At 35.5% G+C, this 21,698-nt stretch overlaps 3 protein-coding genes across 3 annotated transcripts in view; all 3 read right to left on the bottom strand.

Annotated features, from left to right (window-relative positions):
• LOC130054244 (uncharacterized) overlaps positions 1–593 on the bottom strand; it is a 51,749-nt gene extending 51,156 nt beyond the window's left edge. Inside the window, exons 1-2 of the mRNA XM_056163282.1 lie at positions 535–593; positions 347–421 (exon numbers count right to left, since the gene is read on the bottom strand). The gene's annotated coding sequence lies outside the window, so the exon portion shown is untranslated. The remainder of the gene's footprint in view (positions 1–346; positions 422–534) is intronic.
• Positions 594–3,499: 2,906 nt separating this feature from the next.
• Positions 3,500–14,317, bottom strand: LOC130048232 (uncharacterized). Its single transcript, XM_056144676.1, has 3 exons — positions 14,189–14,317; positions 3,820–4,008; positions 3,500–3,693 (listed from the first exon to the last, which is right to left on the bottom strand). Exons 1-3 carry the CDS (start codon positions 14,277–14,279, stop codon positions 3,500–3,502), a joined length of 474 nt encoding a protein of 157 aa, XP_056000651.1. The 5' UTR covers positions 14,280–14,317.
• Positions 14,318–17,509: 3,192 nt separating this feature from the next.
• Positions 17,510–21,698, bottom strand: part of LOC125678295 (uncharacterized) — a 35,909-nt gene continuing 31,720 nt past the window's right edge. The window contains exons 11-12 of the mRNA XM_048916644.2: positions 18,985–19,145; positions 17,510–17,614 (exon numbers count right to left, since the gene is read on the bottom strand). Coding sequence (XP_048772601.2) covers positions 17,572–17,614; positions 18,985–19,145 — 204 coding nt within the window. The 3' untranslated portion in view covers positions 17,510–17,571. The remainder of the gene's footprint in view (positions 17,615–18,984; positions 19,146–21,698) is intronic.

The raw sequence follows: 21,698 nt of genomic DNA, 5'->3' as shown, positions 1-21,698 counted from the left end.
CTACAAACAGAGTTCACGAATAATTAACGAACATTTTATCTTTCCTAAAAACCGAGAACAGCAAACAAGCGATTGTTACGATTAAATCAAGATAGGAACATTTTTCTGGAATTCTATTCGCAAGTAATGATGATTATTTCACTGATGTCTATGCATAACGTTCAACACAACAAATTCCTATCCCTATATAAAAGATGAAATAGTATTTCAACAAACTTGATATACAGTGTATTGTATTTTTTATGAAGCCATTGGAAGTTTAAGAAAACGTTAAGAATTGTAGGATGACTACTTATCTGCAATTTTCTAAAGGGCATGTCAAAGTCGGCACTCTGAAGGACCTTACCTCGAACGATGTTAAGAGCAGCCGTCAAAACATCAAGAGATCCAGTGTGATTTCCTGACCAATGACATCTTGATCCTTTTTGATATTGTGAAAATAATATGATATTAATTGAGTGCTTTTACATAAATATTACATGCACATCCTTCAAAATGAAACACAAATCATTCCAGCAAGGAAAAAACATTTACCGGATGGTGTCAAACCTAATGGAATGTTCAAGGGAGATAATGCTGCATTTGGGTCGTTAATATCCACGCCTTGTTCCTCCTGTCTCTTTCTCATCAATACGTTGAGTACTTCATGGTATGTCCCGTCACCTCCAAGTAGTACGATCCTAGAATTAACCGGGATGATTTATTATTACTAAGTATTAGGGAACTTTGAACAGGGTGCAGAAGTCGTCCCATTGTCAAACCCGCCAAGTCGTCCCTACCTAACAACCAACTCGCACCCACCTAAAAACCTACTCCCCAAACCTGATCACCAAGTCGCCTGAATGCCAGCGCTATTCGCCCCGATAATAAAAATAAATAAGTTTGAGTCACCTAGTCCTGCCATTGTTCAGCTGTTGTTGTTGTGTTTTTTTTACAAAGATTTTCTTTTAATTAATCTTTATTACCATTAAAATGTTTGACCCCAAATTATGGCACCAACCTAGCCCCAAAAGATAAGAACGAAATTTGGTTTTTTAATACTTGATTGCTCGCAATTGTATGGATCCGAATTACCGACCTGCACTTTGCAGGATAATTACTGTCTAATTATCCGTACCAGTAGACAAATATGTAATTTTCAAGAAATTAATGACTAATGCATTCTTTTAACTTATAAAGATGATAAGATAATTCATCCATTTTTCATTAGGATATTCCTAAGCAAAAAGCACTGCTTAGAGTGCTACAACTTGGTAAGTAAGATAGTGGAATTTTTTTTGTCTTTTCACACTAGTGCTAGTACATTACGTGTGTATTCAGTTGTCCAAACAGCGATCTTTATCCTTCATCATTATCAACTCTGGCGATTAAAATCAGTTTAGGATGCAATTTCAAAAACAAATTTTCATACCTTGTAAGCATGCATGGAGCTTTGCGGCTAAGAAAGCGCAAACTGCAAATGTTTGTAGTGTTTCATTTTGTGACCAGTCAACATAGGATGCTTCCTATTCCTTGGTACGTGATTCCACCACTGTTGCTTTGAGGTGTCCCTATTTGTCTTATTATCAACTATGTAGTCTTTATAGGATTTCAGAGATTCACTATTTAATTTTTACTGGCTTGATCATAAGTAAACGTGGCATAGAAGCAGAATAATCCGATGTTGGTTTCGGCGTGGGGGCTAGGTGACATGAGGTGCGAGTTGGTAATAAGATGTGCAATTTCAAATATGCCCGAGATGGGATTGTAATTCTAGAGTATTGGCGGGAAGGCCATGATGTCCGGAGAGTATTTCGAATAGGACCAAGTTGGATTTAAGTGGGGTGAGATGGGGTTTTTTTAGGTATAAGCTAGGCAAATTGGTTGCCGGGTGGGTGTGACTTCGCAAAAAGGGGAGCGACTCGACAGTGGCGAGTTTCAATAAGACGACTTCTGTGCAGTTATTTTCGAAATCATATTGCTTATGCAATCCTTTTATGCCAGAAACATTGTTCAATGCCTCTGTGGGTACAGAATTACATAAACTTACCCGTCAGTGTGGGTAAAGTCATAACTTTTAGTAACAGCAATCAAATGTCTAGGATGCTTTGAGATTGAAATGAAATGAGAAAGAGTGACATTACATTCTAAAAATAAAATATATCTCTCCCACAGGCCCTGAAACGTGCTACTACACCTCAAAACCGTCCTGGACACACCAGAGGTAGGATCAGGTGCCTAGGAGGAGTAAGCATCCCCAGTCGACCGGTCACACCCGCTGTGAGCCCTATATCCTGATCAGGTAAACGAAGTTATCCGTAGTCAAAATATAATCACTGTTAAGTCATTTAGACAATTACAACGAAGTTAAATCTTGCTAGAAAATGTTTCAAACATATCAGTCTGCCTGATATTACTCCGATAAACTGAATTACGATTGAAAATTGATCATTTTTACGTATTGAAAATCAGAGTGCAGTTTTAATTTTAGATGAAATCTCGATATACTAGGAACTGGATTAGATTATTCCCCAAAAGAAAAACTCACTAGAGAGGCATATGCATTGGTACATATTTGCGCAGCATATGATGTGTAGTTATCATATTTACTGGCTTACATCGGATTTTGATCCCAGTAAGTGGTTTGATTTACTTTTAGTAATTAGTTACGTCATTATCATTTATTCTGTCCTACTACATATGTAGGTGACTGGTACCACCTCTGGTGTGTCCAGGGGTCCCTGTTTGCCCAACTATCTATTTTGTATTGCTTATAGGATTTATGAGATTGATCACTGATCGTTATCTTCAACTTTCATTTATCTAATTTATTTTTCGAGTTTCTTTTTTGTATTCTTCCTTTTTATCCAATGTGACAGTTTCTTGTCCATTGGCTAGTATGATGCCTATGCATAAATGTAACAACCACCCAACCTTGCCCCCTTACCCCAATATTGTTTCAAACTTATCTGACAAGAACTATACACATAATAAACAAATACTCCGAAATTTTGATGAGAAAAGTAAACAACGAGAGATGTCAACAATTAATGTCAACAAGGAACCATTCAAGTCCGGCGGACGAAACATTAACCGCCCAGCAATTCGACAATCTGCAGTGGAAAGAATTATTCAACAAGCCGCATCTTCCTTTTCAGGAACCGTTCTAAACGTACCGAATATGAACATATTTACCCTGTTTACTCATCAAAGTGTCTCACAGTGTCTCATAATATCCCCTTCCAATATCCAAGTAAACACGTGAAATATCAATTTAAACACCTTGTTCACTAAAATCACTGTTTTATCTAAATGAAAGTAAAGTGAGCCCATTGTCGTAATCAATTTCTAAACGTGGCAACCAAAACTTCTTTCAAATATACGTCAATGATTACACGATGTTTGTTAGACTTTTGGTGTCAAACGAGCGTAGCATAGACCTAATTTTTTTTAGATATATATCCATGTATATGTAGGTGAACTATCCTTTAAGTGATTTTAAGACAGCTATTGATTGTATCTAAATTGAATAAGTATCATCTAGCAGTTTGGATAATTTTAAAGCACTAAATATGTTAAACTTACAAATTATATCCATGGACATTCCTGAAAGTCTGAACACCGGCTCAACTATATCCCTGAAATCCTTCCTGGCAGTACGATCACCTCCATTAGGGTTGATCATGATCAACACTCTTTTGGGACGCTTTGTTTCTGCAAATGTCGTTCCTTATTTATTGAAAACAGGATTTCAAAACTGCCTATAACATATATAGTACTTATAGACATAAATGTTTAATCAGAACAAACTCTTAAATGTTTCAGAATAGGCAATTGTACCCTTTGCTATCTTCTCTGATAAATCGTGTTGGAAACCTTTTCTTTCGTCCCCAGACACAACTTTCGATTGCTTTAGTAATGCGTTGGAAGATCCATGTTCGATTAGCCACACCCGCGTCACTTCCGTTCTCCAAAACCACCCCATGATTTCCTCTTCACATCCTATGACATCATCGAATCGGTAACTAACTGAAAATAAAACAAGGTGGGATAAAGGCCCCTATTAACCACACCCGAGTCCATCTGTTCTGAAAACCCGCCCTGTCCTAACCTGTTCACATCCTAAATCACACTATCGAACTGGTAAAAGACTAAACATCACCTACATCAACTCTTAAAGGTTGATATATTTAAGTAAATGCATCTTACATGTATGTACCCGGTATGTTTCGTTTTACTTTGATTTGATATAATTTATACAATGTATAGGAAGTACATATAGTTGAAGGCACTAAACAAAGGAATAAATGCTGTCAATATAAGCAACATTCTTCGTCATAAACAACTTATCTCAAGTTCAAGTCTACACCCTGTATTCCCTACAGATATACTTCAACTATTGCATCCAAACTTTTCAATTATAAACAAACTTTGCAGAGCCTAGATATAGACCACCTTATACTTAATACGCCTACTGTTCTTCTTCTTCACCTTCTTTCAATTATAGTCCAGCTGGACATGTCATTACTGGTGATGTTGATATAGTTGAAAATGAGGATCTCAAATCATTTATTCTAAAAGGTCGTAAATACAGAGAACCTCGGTCTTTCAATTGACGACGGAACTTCATTTCTACAATGAATTCTTTCGAAGATTATCTGACGATGAGATAAATATGAAAAACAATTTGATACATTATCAGAATGGATCAAAAGTGTAAGAGGAATATTACAATCCCGCATTAGACACATGAAAATAAAAGAACGTACCATCTATCCTTCTGTGTTTAGTAAACCAGAAGTAATAACAGAATTAGAAAGGTTCCATTAGAAATATGTTTTTAGTTCCAGCTGACAAAGCTTGTAACAATATTGTCTTTGTATGTAAGGCTCATTATTACAACTGTATTTTAAACGAACTTGGCATTACTTCGACATTTGATAATCGTACCAATCCAGTAAATGTTTTACCAAACCATTTTCTTTGCTCCTCGCGAAAATATTAACAACTGTGAAGGAGAATCTTCAAACGCACCGTGCGACTACATATGGCAGAAGTGGTGTAAATCAAATGTAGATTCTAAAAAATTCTAAAAAACTTTTAGCACATAAAACTTTTCTCAAATAAACAACATCATAACGTATGACTTTTCAACACTTTAAACGATAATTCCTTGCGATAAATTAAAGATGAGACTTTTTGACATCACATATAGTTGCTTCTTCAACAAAAATGGAAAACACAAATATTTCTATTCAATAATCAGTCATCCAACAAATTACTTTATTAAACGTCACTCTCATTTCACACAGAAGTACTCTGAAGTTGAAATAAAACATATGCTGGAAATCCTCATTGACAATATCTTCGTGGTCTTCCGACAGTCTGTTGGAATCCCCATCGACATGAATGGTGTCCCTATGTTAGCTGACCTGTTTTTATATTCGCATGAAGCAGACTTTATTCAAAAATTTCTATGAGAGTAAAAATCTCTTGCTGTGGTCTTCAATTCGACATTTAGATGAAAGGTGAAGATAACGAATATTGATCAATCTCATAACTCCTACAAGTAAAACAAAACAGATAGTTTGGCTAACACGGACCCCTGGATATACCAGAGGTGGGATCAGGTGCCTAGGAGGAGTAAGCATCCCCTGTCGACCGGTCACACCCGCCGTGAACCCTATATCCTCATCACGTAAGCGGAGTTATCTGTAGTCAACATCAGTGTGCCAAGAACGGCCTAACACTCGGCATGAAACATATCAGACAGCATTTGACCCAATGATAGGTTGTATTGACAAACTAGATTGTTATAACGACAATAGAATTTGCAAAATCCTGACTTCAATAGAGACTGTTGAAACCCCAGTACCATCAATTTGTTTGTCAGTAGATTGCCTCGATTTCAAACTGACTATACGCAGAACAAGCTCTTACGTATCGAATCAGTTGAGATACATGTATTTAGACACCATATGCAGGCGATAATGGAATATTGCTACATAAATATGGGAAGTTGACGATGGAGAAGCTGGAATCATCCTGTTTGTCATACAGTTGAGTTGTCAGTTTGCCCTTAATGTCTACTTTCAATAAAATATCTAAGTATGAAGCAGAAGTGGACGACTCTGTGGTGTCTTTGATTTCGAGCTCACAGGGATATATCAAATCGACATATGAATGAAAGTTATCATTGTGAATAGACAAAACGTCGTCGATATATATAAATGTCGAGTTGAAGGCCACATCAACATATTTCTTATTCTCGTATATAAGTTTTTGAATAAATTCTGCTTTATATGAATATAGAAATAGGTCAGCTAACAAAGGAGCACAATTCGTGCCCATGGGAACTCCAACAGACTGTTGGAAGATCTGAACACCAAAGACCACGAAGATATCGTCAATGATTAACTCTAGCATATTTTTTTATTTCAATTTCAGAGTACTTGTGCGTGGAATCAAAGTGGTGTTTAACAAAATAAGTTTTTAGATGACTGGTCACTAGATATGCATATTTCCTTCTTCCATTTTTGTTGTTGAAGAAGCAACTGTCTATGATGTCAAAGAGTTAAGTCTTTAATTGATCACGAGGAATGGTCGTGTATAGTGTTGAAAAGTCATAGGTTTTGATGTTGCCGATTTAGATATATTCATATCTGTTATCTATTAACAATAATAAAAGACACCACAGGATCGTTCACCTCTGCTTCATACTTAGATATTTTATTGAAAGTAGATATTAACGACAAACTAACAACTTAACTGTATGACAAACAGGATGATTTCAACTTCTCCATCGTCAACTTCCCATATTTATGTAGCTATATTCCAGTATCACCTGCAAGTGGTGTTTACATCTCTCAACTGATTCGATACGCAACAGCTTGTTCTGCGTATGGTCAGTTCTTAAATTGAAGCAGGCTACTGACAAACAAGTTGAAGGTACAGGGGTTTCAACAGTCTCGTTTAAAGTCAGCATTTTGCAAATTCTATGGTCTTTATAACGATCTAGTTTGCCAATACAACCTACCATTGCGTCAAATGCTGTCTGCCGTGTATCATACCGTTTCTGTTGACAAATAATGCTACCGGAAATAGGTCAGTGCTATCAAATTAATCTCGTTTCCAGGACTATTTTGTCCAATTCTGTCCTCCAAACATGTTTAACCTGTATTGAAACATCAATTTATGTTTTGGTCTATGAAGTTATTACAAAATTCAGCATTCTCTGAATGCTAGTAAATCCTGTTTTGAACGCTTATAAATGCTAATATCATTCGCAAATATATTTTCCTTATTCAAAGTGCCATTTAGAGCATATTTCCCAATTTTTGTATCAAGAATTTTATCGATAACATTGTTTAAATCAATTTTAAAGGGAACAATTAACTTTGAGATTGAAAAACTTTGATCCATTTGACTTAATTCAGTATGTAATGTTGCTATTTTTACCTGTTTTGCATAATTATTCACATTTTGTACAGAAAGAAGTTTGATTTGATTGTATAATTTTTTGGAGGCGTAAACAGTAACGACTGGATGATCGAGACTAACAAATACGCATACAGTATTCAATATTTACTTGATTAGGATAAAAGGCTCACGGTGGGTGTGACCGGTCGAAAGGGGATGCCTACTCCTCCTAGGCACCTGATCCCACCTCTGGTGTGTCCAGGGGTCCGTGTTTGCCCAACTATCTATTTTGTATTGCTTATAGGAATTCTGAGATTGATCACTGTTGTTATCTTCACCTTTCATGTTAGAGAAACTTGAGTTAAAGAACTCTTCAATTTGTCCTAATCTCTCGCATTGTGTTTTCCAGAAATTTATATTCCTTCATAGAATTCTTTTGCGTTTCAAAATTTTAAGATACATAGATAGATCAATCGATAAATGAATGGATGGATAGATAGATGCAAGGTGAAGATAACGAACAGTGATCAATCTCATAACTCCTACAAGCAATACAAAATAGATAGCTGGGCAAACACGGACCCCTGGACACACCAGAGGTGGGATCAGGTGCCTAGGAGGAGTAAGCATCCCCTGCTGACCGGTCACACCCGCCGTGAGCCCTATATCCTGATCAGTTAAACGGAGTTATCCGTAGTCAAAATCAGTGTGCCAAGAACGGCTTTACAATCGGTATGAAACACGTCAGACAGCATTTGACCCGATGCGAGGTTGAATTGACGAACTAGATCGTTATAACGACCATAGAATTTGCGAAATGTTGACTTCAATCGAGACTGTTGAAATTCCTGTACCATCAACTTGTTTGTCAGTAGCTTACTTCGATTTAAAAACTGACCATATCCAGAACAAGCTCTTGCATATCGAATCAGTTGAGATATATAAACACCATATGCAGGTGATAATGGAATATTGCAACATAAATATGGGAAGTTGACGATGAAGAAGCTGAAATCATCCCGTTTGTCATACAGTTGAGTTGTCAATTTGCCGTTAATGTCTACTTTCAATAAAATATCTAAGTATGAAGCAGAAGTGGACGACTCTGTGGTGTCCTTTATTTTGAGCTCACAGGGATATATCAAATCGACATATGAATGAAAACCATCATTGTTAATAGACAAAACGGCATCGATATATCTAAAAGTCGAATTGAAGGTCACAGCGAGAGATTTTTTCTTCTCACGTAGAAGTTTTTGAATACATTCTGCTTCATATGAATATAAAAACAGGTCAGCTAACAAAGGAGCACAATTCGTGCCCATGGGAATTCCAACAGTCTGTTGGAAGACCTGATCACCAAAGACCACGAAGATATTGTCAATGAGGAACTTTAGCATATTTTTTATTTCTACTTCAGAGTACTTGTGCGTGGAATCAGAGTGATGTTTAACAAAGTAAGTTTTTGAATGACTGATCACTAGATATGAATATTTCCGTTTTCCGTTTTTGTTGAAGAAGCAACTGTCTATGATGTCAAAAAGTATAGTCTTTAATTTATCGTGAGGAATGGTCGTGTATAGTGTTGAAAAGTCATAGGTTTTAATGCTATTGATTTGGCGAAAATTCTGTGATTTCAAGTTTACTAAAAGTTCTTTAGAATTTTTTAGAATCCACATTTGATTAACACCACTTCTGGCATATGTAGTCGCACAGCTGTTAACAATTTCGTGATCAGCAAAGACGGGGGCTTGGTAGAGCACTTACTGGATCCAGCAATGTATCTTTGTTTGTAAGGGTTTTTATGTAGTTTAGGAATCCAGTATAGGTACGGTAACTCATATTCATTCGACCCATTGACTGAAAAATTAAATGTGTCTAAAACTGAAGCATGGTTTTGAAGAATTTCATCTTTTGAAAGGGCAGTTGGAGTATAAGTATGATTACCAAAAGTGGAATTAATGCCAAGTTCGTTTAAAATACAGTTGTAATAGTGAGCCTTACAAACAAAGACAATGTTGTTACTAGCTTTGTCAGCTGGAACCAAAACACATTCCTCATGTAACCTATCTAATTCTTTTATCACTTCTGGTTTACTAGACACAGAAGGATAGATGGTACGTACTTTTGTTTTCATGTGTCTAATGCGGGATTTTAATATCCCTCTTATGCTTTTAACCCATTCTGACAATGTATCAAGTTTTTCTTTTTCATATTTAGCCCATCGTCTGGCATAATCTTCGACAGAACTCATAATAGAGATGATGTTCTGTCGCCAATTAAAAGACCGAGGTTCTCTGTATTTAGGACCTTTAAGAATAAGTGATTTGAGGTCCTCATTTTCAACTATATCAACATCACCAGTAATGACATGTCCAGCTAGACTATAGTTGAAAGAAGATGAAGAACAAGAACATGTTGGTGGATTACGTATAAGATGGTTTATATCTAAGCACTGCAAAGTTTGTTTATAATTAAAAAGTTTGGATGCAATAGTAGAAGTATAACCGCAGGAAATACAGGGTGTAGACTTGAACTTGAAATAAGTTGGAATACACGACTGAACCCTTTTATGACGAAGAATGTTGCTTATGTTGACGGCATTTATTCCTTTGTTTGTAAATTTGAGCTGAAGGAACTGGCGGCATGATTTGGAAGGAATATCATCCATGGTCCGTGCTGGTTTATAGAGCCTGTGGTAGGCAACATCCATAATCATAGAGTTCAGTCTATATTCAGGTGTTGAAAAATCCAAGTATAGACTAGCCATAGCTTCTTCAAATAACGTGTGTAAAACCCTCAATGGAATAGAGTAAAGTTTTATACGAATATGATGTGGACCTAATTGTCTGTTGACGTGAGGCAAAAGTGAATCAAACGTGACATCATTTATACTTGGTCTTTTATATGAACGATGTCCGTGACTGCGTTTTCGTCTTTGAGTATTGGGAAAGAGTCCCATCACATTCACGTTATTTCCTTGTGGACTAGTCAAATTTCCCACGTCATATACATTATCATTGCATCCATTTGGAAATGCAGTGCCTAGAGTCCCTATCCAGTGATATTCTCGTTGTCTACGAAAATGGGTGCTTAATGTAGGGTTGTTTGTGTGATGGTAAATTTTTTCTAAAATCCTTACCCTCATGGACAAGATGGAGTGGTCCCGTGCATTAAAATGCTTGTAAAGAAGTTGGTTACCACCATTATTAATTTGAAATCTGTGCGGCGATATTATTTTATTAAGTGAACCCTTGGTTTCTCCCACATAAATTAAGCCACACAGGTTACACTCAATGGCGTAGACAACGTTAGAAGATTTACAAGTCAGATTATCAAACGTTTTGGTACAGAAACTACGTCCAGTTAGATTACTACTAAATGAATTTTTAGTGATCAGTATATCACAAGTTTCACAATTTTTTGCAGAACATTTTGAGGTTGAACACATGGGGTCTGAAAAGGAATTATCAAATATATCTCTTAAATGAACATAACAGTCTTTAATTTGGGTATAAGAATTTTGGTTTACCAAAGCTGACAATCTGACGATTGTACATACGACAAATCTTTGATATCATCTCATCTGCTCTCTGATATATCCCGGGGACCGTGTTTGCCCAGCTCTCTTTTTTGTATTGCTTATACATGTAGGAGTTATAAGATTGATAAATATTCGTTTTCTTCACCTTATACAGTATATATATATATATATATATATATATATATGTGTGTGTGTGTGTGTGTGTGTGTGTGTGTGTGTGTGTGTGTGTGTGTGTGCATGCATTTTCATTATTACTGTTTTGCAATAATCTATTGAATTTTCGGTACATTTGTTTTTATCAATGGGCTTTCCTAGTACTTACAGTGAAACAAAAACAACGTTGTGAGTTTATTTGTAAGTGGGGCATCCAGGTTAAAAATGTATGCAACATGTTTCAGGGTTCATGTACATATGGGACATCTATGACGTGAAGACAAAGATTCTTTCAGTGGGTTTCTACAACGTTACCTTGGATTACGAAATAAATCTATTTTAGATCACTGTGTTATCTCTATCGAGTTTTGATTACCATATTTCCCGAGAAAGAATTCAATTCTAGCAGGTTCTCTAATAAGGCATTTTAATTGACCCATTTTTTTTTATATATCATCATTGGAAGTATATACACAGTTACGTCTATCATATGAAATGATGCAGTTCATAGAAATTACAAATATAAAAAAAAAACAATGCATCAAGAAAGCATGATGTAATACCGTAATTTGGAGACATTAAGGGCCATTTATACTACCTGTACTTCTAATATTGGATGTGTACTGTGTAAGATAAAATATTTGGGTTTAATATTTCATTTGCTTACTAAATTTAATCCTCTTTTTAAATCAATATGATTGAATACTACTTGTAATTATATAGTGATACTGTACCTATTCTGTTCCTCGGTCTACATTTACATGTACTATTTAGATATTTCCACATATTTATTCAGTTCTGTCTTTTATATTTTATATTCAAGGTAATTACCCATTTCCCATTTCAAAATTGAAAATTCTTTAAAATATATATCAAAATCTGGAAGTATTTTGTCAAAGATATATATTGACAAGATTCATAACAAATGTTCTGTCAAGGGGCACTTTCAAAAATAACGTAGTTTCTAAAAAAAAAAAAGGGGGGGGGGGAGGGGTAGAACACATCATTTTAAAGGGACTGAATTACGATTTTCTCTAAAAAAAAAAAAAAAAAAAATACTTTTCATGATCAAAATCTACTGTTTAATTCGTTTAAAAGGTTTTGCAAAAATATCAAAAAGGTTATACATTATGATAGAAGTTCATCATAGACAGTTTATGATATATATTGTAAACAAAGATTGGGGCATGTTGTTGTTTACAAAGTTTTTAAATGTATGGTTACTGATCTAATTATATGATCATTATATGTAGCAATATTCCAATATTCCATTATCACCTGCATATTGTGTTTATATTTTTCCACTGATTCGATACGCAAGAGATTGTTCTGCGTATAGTCAATTTTTAAATCGAGGCAAGCTACTGACAAACAAGCTGATGGTACAGGCGCTTCAACAGTCGATTTCGTAAATCATATGGTCGTTATAACGATCCAATCGGTCAATACAGCTTATCATTGGGTCAAATGCTGTCTGACATGTTTCATACCGATTATTAGGCCGTTCTTGGCACACTGATTTTGACTGCGGATAACTCCGTTTACCCGATCACTATATAGGGCTCACGGCGAGTGTGACCGGTGGACACGGGTGCTTACTTTTCTTAGGCACCTGATCCCGCCCCTAGTGTGTCCAGGGGTCTGTGTTTACCAAACAACCTATTTTGTATTGCTTGTAGGAGTTATGAGATTGATCACTGTTCGTTATCTTCGCCTTTTAAGGTCATCTCTGATGAACCGTGACATTCACATCTGATGCCGAGGGTTTGGCGATGGAACTGTCACTACATGTTATAACGACTTGGATTTGCTGCGGCCGGGATTCGAACCCCGGCTTTCCACATGCAGGGCGAACGCTCTAACCTCTACGCCACCTCCGCGGTTAAACATATCATACATAATCGACAAAAACCAATTATCAGGTTAACAGATTTTACATGATAATGCATTAAGGTGTTTTGCGCCGTTTAAGAGTGTATTAGTTGTCGCTAGAAAGGCTTAGACTGAGTGTGGAGAGAGAGAGAGAGAGAGAGAGAGAGAGAGAGAGAGAGAGAGAGAGAGATACGAACAGTGATCAATCTCACAACTCATTTATACAATGCAAAATAGGGAGTTGGGCAAACATGGACCACTTCAATCACAAATCCCCAAGACAATACCCCATATCTTGGGAATTCATGAATTGTAGTTCTAGAATGTTCTCCAATCTGTTTTCATACCATTTCTTGAATGCATTAACCGACCATCTAGTATTATAGTTCGGGGTGGAATTTGTTCGGTCTAGAACCAGCTTATGCAGATTTTCCTTTGTCTTAAATCGCTGTTTTACGTCACCTGCATATACATTTCTCTACGGTTTCACAATGGACAATTCAATATCTAAAGCGCCACATATAACCTTGTCATTCGGATCGAAAGATAAATGACATTGGCACCTTTCATTCTCTATGGTTTTCAACCTATGAGACAGTATCAAATCACCTATACAAAATTGCTAATTCGCATCAAGAAAGTCTATATCCATTATGCTACCTTCTATGCACCGTCATTTCTCTACATGGTCTTTCGTCCAAATGATACTAACGTAAACAATTCGAGCTCGCGATAAATATATTGATTATCGATTCGTCACCCCGTCCATATCAATACTTACCCTCATCATGAATTCACATAAGTTAGGATATTTTTTTTAATTTTGATTGGCTATATACAGATACAGAATCTTCAAATAACCAAATGTTATGTCACAATTCATTTAGAATACTCATTCTTTATTGTATGTATGATACACGGTTGCTCTCCCCTATCGTCACGTCATATATCTTGCAATAATAGGCGCATAAATAATAATAGATAAGTATGACTAAATAATACACGTATTCATTTCTGTCCATCTCTCAATACAAATATATTTTCCTTCATATGTTGTATTGTGAAAGATACCTTCCACGAAGAAAGACATTGCGTCTTTAACAAATTCATTTGTTATTATTATTATTATATTTCGTGCTCTGGTGAAACGACAAAAACAACAAAAGTCGGTATTCAATTTAAAAAAAACCGGTATATTCACGGTAGAAAACGTGTACTTACTATCTACATTGCCTTTTGACTCAAACCTCAAATTTTCTTTGTTGATGGTCACTTCGGTTTCTACACCATCCACAACCAAATTATACGACATCCTTAAGCACCTATTTCGTGTGACTAAATCAGGTTAGGATAAACACTAACCGTATATGAACTCCCTGTCCTTATCAGTATGCATTGAGTACAGTATTCTTTATCTTTATTTGCGGAATATCGTCGTGAATTCATGAATAAAAAGCAACAAATCTTTCTACCCTGATTATGTCATACACCTTGCAACCGTAATAGAAAATTAAAACATTACCACGAACGGAATCAAACCATGCTCTAGATTATTCACATAGATTTACATATAACATTGTTTCTATGTATGACCACAATACAACAAATAGTATCAGAATTACATAGAACCTTCTGCTGTTAATAACGAATTTGTCAATTAAATAGAACGTACGTAACGTTTTATCAAATTAGCGGTAGTAAAGAGTTTAAGGATTATGATCCTATTTCTCCATGTAGCTCTGTCTGCATAGTGTCTTCTTTGAAACTTTTACTTAAGAAATAATCTGCACATGAGAGGGAATTTCACTGCATGTTTCCATATAAGCAAATTCGATATAATCCTACATGTACAATAAAGTACAGAATGCGGAATTAATTACCAGTCTAGTATGTGGGGTAGAAACTTCAAATAAATATTTTTATTGTATTATATATGCATGCATTATATAAAAATACTTAAACCAAAGCAAATATTACTTTCATTTGCGGTAACAGAAATGGGGTATGTGTACTAGACTTATTTGAAGAGAACATCATGCCATTGCAAGGGTATATCTGCGTAGTTCATAGTTCTCAACCCCTAGCATATTAGTATTTGGTCATTGCCCTCATTTGGGAAAGGAAAATATAACGAAATGATCAACGAAAGATGAAGACAACAAACAGTGATCAATTCCATAACTCCTATAAGCAATACAAAATAGATAGTCAGGCAAACACGGACCCCTAGACACAACAGAGGTGGGACCAGGTGCCTAGGAGTCAGAATCGACTGTCAACCGGTCACACCTGCCGTTAGTTCAATATCCCGATCAGGTAAACGGAACCATCCGCAGCAAAAGTCAGTGTGCCAAGAACGGTCTAACAATCGGTATGAAACACGTCAGACAGCACTCGACCCAACGACTGACCGCGCCGACAAACCAGACCACAACGACCACAGAATCCGCGGAACACTGACCCCAACCGAGACTGTCGTAACATCTGCTTCATCAACCCGTCTACCAGTAGCTTGTCCCGACCTAAAAACTGACCACACGTAGAACAATCCATTGCGCGTCGAATCAGCCGATATATAAACACCACATCCAGGCGACAATGGAACACTGCTACATAAACACGTGAACCAGACGACGGAGAAGCCGAAACCACATACCATATCATCTCATACAATGTAGCTCCTATTAAAGTTACAGTATTGAGATTATAGCAGTCATAGACCCTCTGACATATCAAAGGTGGAAGCAAAATATCTGGTCTTACATGTAACCTGTAACCATGTTTTCAACATATTTACCTTAAAATGAATGTTTATATTTCTAGGAACATCAAACATTAATGTCTGGATTGCTATTTATTCTACTGTAAAGAATCATTGTAAGTTACATATGAATACATTTTGTTAAGACTTTTGGTGCAATTAAATATTCAAAGCAAGACACGGATTCAGTATGCTCTACAAGGAAATTCTACAAAAATGTTTTTCCTCAATTAACTTTGCTTTTACGATGTGATGACGATGTCAAAAATATTCCTGTAACTTACAAAACTTTCATGCTGGAGCATATTTTCCTGATTTTTGCGTTTTATACGCTCGTCTTTAGACGAAACGTATTATGGCACAGTGATGTCTGTGCGTCCTTCCATCCGTTCGGATTTTTCTGTTTTTAATTTCATTTCTCTGTCACATATCAAACTGAACCTTGCGATGTGGCTTCTTTGTGGACCATTTTAAATCATTTCACAATTTTAATCCATTTTGATCTCTCTTGCAAGAGTTGTGCATCTTTATTTGAAAATTCTTAAATGAAGGATACGTTATTTGTTCTGCAATCTCCCATACCCCCACTTTTTGAATGAGGACCATCCTGTTCGACAGAGTGTTTATATGGATATTGAAGATGTGCATGTGACAGGAATTTTGATTTTTTTCCCCATTTTTAAAGAAACAAATTACAGGTTGTTGAACTTAGTCCGTTTTGAGGAAATATTACGAAGAGAATACATGATTAGTTCGGTGAACTCCTCTCACAGTTTTCAAGTGAGAAATTGCTTATTTTACAAAGTGTTTATATGAGTATTGTAGGTGTGTGTGTGGCAAGGATTTTGATTTTCTTCAATTTTTGAGAAAATCACAGGTTATTGAGCCTAGTCAATTTTGGCGAATTGTGCATAGAGGGTACATTGTTTGTCTTTTATTTTTCCTTCCACAGTTTTCAAGTGAGTACCTTCTCATTTGACAGAATATTTGTATGGGTATGGAATATGTGTATGTGGCGAGAATTTTGATTTCCTTCAATTTTTAAGAAAAATTAAAACCTATTGAACTTAGTCCATTTGGGGAAAATATTGAATAAAGAACATGGTTTGTCCCTAACATTCCTCTCACAGAAAATCTTTGAACTTTGAATAAACGTTTTGGCATCCGCAATATTTTTTCCACCACCCAAGGATTGATCATGAATTGTTTATATAACCTATATATACACTAGAAGATTCTGTACTCATATTCGTCGAAATTTCCGATCCTTTTGAGAAAACATGCATAAGAGAATATTTATGCTTCTTTACATTACAATCAACTTGTGGCATGTTGCAACAATTTACTGCAATCGCTCGGACAAGTTTAGTCTTGACGCTCGATGGGAACAAAGATTTATATTGCCATATGTTACACTAGATAATTTTAATATGAAGACGTTTTGTTTATATATATATATATATATATGTGTGTGTGTGTGTGTGTGTGTGTGTGTGTGTGTGTGTGTGTGTGTGTGTGTGTGTGTGTGTGTGTGTGTGTGTGTGTGTGTTTATATATATCGAAGATAAAAATGCCAATCTGTTAACCGCAACTCGTTCCGACCGACAGAACGGATGGATGGAATGCAAACCTAAAGTCCTCTTCAACTTCGTCGGCAGGGGACTAAAATGGCACAGTGGCACAAGATAGATTATCAACAGAATATAAAAAGGAACGTACACTTAACAACTAGATGAGAAAATATACCTGTTTACAAAATTTGCAAAAACAAAACACACAAATGATACTTAAAAGTTTTAAGTTTATTCAAGCAAGAAAACTATGAAGGCATATGAGTGCCAGTTTAAAGGTAACTTGAGAAGATCTGCACGGCGTCCAGTTTGTACCTGAATAATAATGAATAGACATTTTTTTAGAGTAATGTTGCGTGCCCTTTCATGATATGAGTTATGAAAATTGCTAATTGGGGAGTCGTTCGATCTCTCCCGTCCTGATTTGTTTAATCCCGTACCGAATTTCTTTTGTTATGTTCTCGTTTGCAATACTGAAATATCAAAACCAAGAATGCTAATTATCTAAATCAAAATCCATACAAAAATTGATACCTAAGACATTGGAATGGTAGTTGATATTGATAAATTTCATTTAAACTATTTCTTGTATAGGTTTCAGTCACAGAGCTTACGTTTACTACACGACAAAGTGTCTACTGGGAACGTCAGATATCAACATATGTTTTAAGGTGCGAAATAGGAGACGTCCTATTCATCTCTCTCTCTCTCTCTCTCTCTCTCTCTCTATATATATATATATATATATATATATATATATATATATATATATATATACATATATATATATATATATATATATATATATATATCAAGAGTTATGACATTAATGCTTAGTTACACAAATTATGACGTCAAAAGTGACGGATTATTTTTCTCATGTAATACTTCATAACGTTATATCATGACCTCATAATGATCTCTGTTAAAGCATTAATACAATCCGTGGAAATATGTACTGTTCCATTGATAAAACGTTCGATATATAGAAATTAACATGGCTACAAGTGTTAGCACAATGAAGAACCCTATCTGATATACCTCCCTTATAGTAATACATGAGTCTAAATTTGGGGACTTCGCTTGATAGAAGTGGAAAATGATCTACTACTGCTCGTATACCACATCAATAGCAAATCAATTTATACTTTTGCTGAATTCCACACAATCAACCAAAATGTGTTATAAAACTAAAATTGAACCATTATATCTAATATTTATTCTCATTTACTAGACTTTTTACAACTAACATTAGACTGTTTTATTTTCCCCTAGTTACCAAATGCATAAAATGTTATTGATTATGAAATTGAAATTGGCTTATTTTATCAAACAAATTACGAAAGGCTAGATTTCGTGATAAAATAGAAATTTGATTATTTTAGTTTTCCCCAATTACCAATTTTTGTCTTTCAAATAAAATCAAATAACATGAACAACAATCCAAGAATAGTGAAATTGGTAGTTCAATAAAATTTCCTTTTGGAAATTTGTTTTGGTTTGATGTTTGTAAATGTGCTACAATGTAGCATATGCATTTTTCAACTTCCAACTTTGAGATTCGTTTAATAAATTTTCAGTTGTTGCAATAATACCTTCAGAAAGGCTTAAAAAAATATCTGGACTTTGGCATGCCTAAAGTTTGTATAATTGCGTTTTTTATACATATATACAATTTTGTGTACCATATTTGAAGAGTTGGAGATTCCAATTCATATGTCTCCCCATCTAACACTGTTATTCTCTTTGTCATTGACACATCATCTTTTGTATCATCTAGAATTTCTGTTAGTTCCATAGTGACTCCTTGGACGTGTAAAACATCCATCACATTGCTTAATTCATCCTGAAAATAGATGCACAATGAACTAAATATTGACATATTCAGAGCCTTATAATCTCATATATGTGAACGTAGATACACTTTTTCTGCATTTATATTAGCCGTCACAAATAAACGTATACCGTTTAAGGTTGAATTAAGCAATTCCAATGACTTTATCAATTTGATTTATTTCTGCAGACAGTCAGTAAAACAAAAAGTAATATTTGGCAGATTCTCTTTTTTGGTCATGTCATCGTAAAGATAATAAAGATTGTGTCACAATTGGAATAAAATGATACAAAAGGCACACAGATCACACCTAATCATGTAAGGTTTAGAAATATCATCAACACCACTGGAGTCTCCCCCTGTTTATTTATATTAGACGATTAACAGACAAGTTCTACAACTTATATTAATGTTTCTCCTCGGCATAGATATTGGTGTGAATGTTTCAATGCAAGGTGAAGATAACGAACAGTGGTCAATCTCATAACTCCTACAAGCAATACAAAATAGATAGTTGGGCAAACACGGACCCCTGGACACACCAGAGGTGGGATCAGGTGCCTACGAGTAGTAAGCATCCCCTGTTGATGTGAGAGGAAACATACGAGTGAAAACTGTAATATACGGATGACACCTACGCATCCAAGTCCGGCAGGTTATGTTCCACTTATACATGTAAATTACATAATATTTAAGATCTGTCCTAAACAAAAGAAGTGGCTACTGATATTTAAATCTACTTTGAGTATTTATATGAGAACAATTTGTACCACAACAATGTAAAAAAAAAAATATGGGCGTCCGTATGACATCATTACGTGGCAGTAATAATTAAATCACGAATGTACTTTAATAGAAAAAAAATTAAAATCTATAACACTACCCGGGAGTTTAAACATTGATATAACTGGCGATAATGACAGTAAAATATCCCAAGTGTATCAAAAATGCTGCTACAAATGAATATTGAATACCTAAATACGAAACCATCTCAGTGTTTTACACTCAACTCTTATGTGCTAAAAAGGTTTTCTTAATGTACAATTCTAGCAGCAAATTCAGTTAACATAAGACTCTAAAACTATGCAGAGTAGTGTTATACTTTTTTCATTGTATGCTAGAGTAAATTTGGACCGAGATGCTGAACTTAATCTTTTATCCGCTTAATGATATTGTCAATGAATGAAATCGACACATATGTACCTTCATAATAAAAATGATCAAACTAGGAAACAGTAATCAATCTCAAAATTTCTATAAATCATACAAAATTAAGAGTATGGAAACACAGATCCCTGGACATACCAGAGGTCCAGAGGTGGGACCAAGGTGCAAACCAATATGCCCCTATTATGATAAATAGAATATCCCGTAATACAACTATAGACCGTCCGTGACGTACTTTATGTTGTGATGTCATGTAGTGTGAAGTGCACTGAGGTACATTTTATGGTGTACCTTTTACTAGGGACACTTCAACCCTGTTGTGTTTTGGTTTTGTATGTCTTACAACTTAAAAATTGGCAACATATACATTTACTTTGCTTATCAGTTAAATTAAGCTATATCAAGTTGAAAATAATATAGTTTTTTCACTTGGAACCATTGATATTGAGGAGTCTTATGAGGGTGGGGACCTAACTCTAGTGGTAGGGTTGAGAAGCGTGAGAGTTAACCACTCCACTACCTGGGAACACACAAGTATGCATATATATACGAATATTTAAAGATTTATTTAAAAAGAATTCTACTAAATATACATTTGATATCAAACTTTGGGTCCTTACATTTAAAAAGTGAAGACAACAAACAATGATCTATCTCATAATTCCTATAAATAATTCAAAATGAGAGTAAGACAAACACGGACCCATCAACGCATCAGAAATGGATGGAGACTGGTGCCTAAGAAGAGTAAGCGTCCCCTATTGACCGGAAATTTGAATGCTCTAACGACAGATTGTATTTGTAAATTAGATCGTTATACATTGAATTGGTGAAATGCTTACTTTAAACGAGATTGTTGAAAGCCCTGTAACATCAACCTATTTGTCAGTAGCCTGCCTCAATTTAAAAACCACTCTACGCAGAACATGTTTTATTTATAGAATCAGTTGAGAGACATGCAAGGTAAAGATAACGAACAGTGATCAATCTCATAACTCCTACAAGCAATACAAAATAGTTAGTTGGGCACACACGGACCCCTGGACACACCAGAGGTGGGATCAGGTACCTAGGAGGAATAAGCATCCCCTGTTGACCGGTCACACCCGCCGTGAGCCCCATATCCTGATCAGGTAAACGGAGTTATCCGCAGTCAAAATCAGTGTGCCAAGAACGGCTTAACAATCGGTATGAAACACGTCAGACAGCATTTGACCCAATGCGAGGTTGTATTGACGAACTAGATCGTTATAACGACCATAGAATTTGCGAAATGCTGACTTCAATCGAGACTGTTGAAATTCCTGTACCATCAACTTGTTTGTCAGTAGCTTACCTCGATTTAAAAACTGACTATACCCAGAACAAGCTCTTGCATATCGAATCAGTTGAGATATA

Source organism: Ostrea edulis, chromosome 1 (assembly GCF_947568905.1).
Source record: "Ostrea edulis chromosome 1, xbOstEdul1.1, whole genome shotgun sequence".
Classification (NCBI taxonomy): domain Eukaryota; kingdom Metazoa; phylum Mollusca; class Bivalvia; order Ostreida; family Ostreidae; genus Ostrea; species Ostrea edulis.
Note: the sequence above shows the minus strand (reverse complement) of the source record. Positions and strands in the feature narration are given on the sequence as shown.

Bases quoted from the DNA above. Each gene is read 5' to 3' on its own strand.
- LOC130048232 (XM_056144676.1), bottom strand. From the start codon at position 14,279: ATGTCGTATAATTTGGTTGTGGATGGTGTAGAAACCGAAGTGACCATC. The intron at 4,009-14,188 runs GTAAGTACACGT...TTTTATTTTCAG, and splicing joins GTCAAAAGGCAATGTAGATA to TTAGTTACCGATTCGATGAT. The intron at 3,694-3,819 runs GTACAATTGCCT...CGACATTTGCAG, and splicing joins ATCAGAGAAGATAGCAAAGG to AAACAAAGCGTCCCAAAAGA.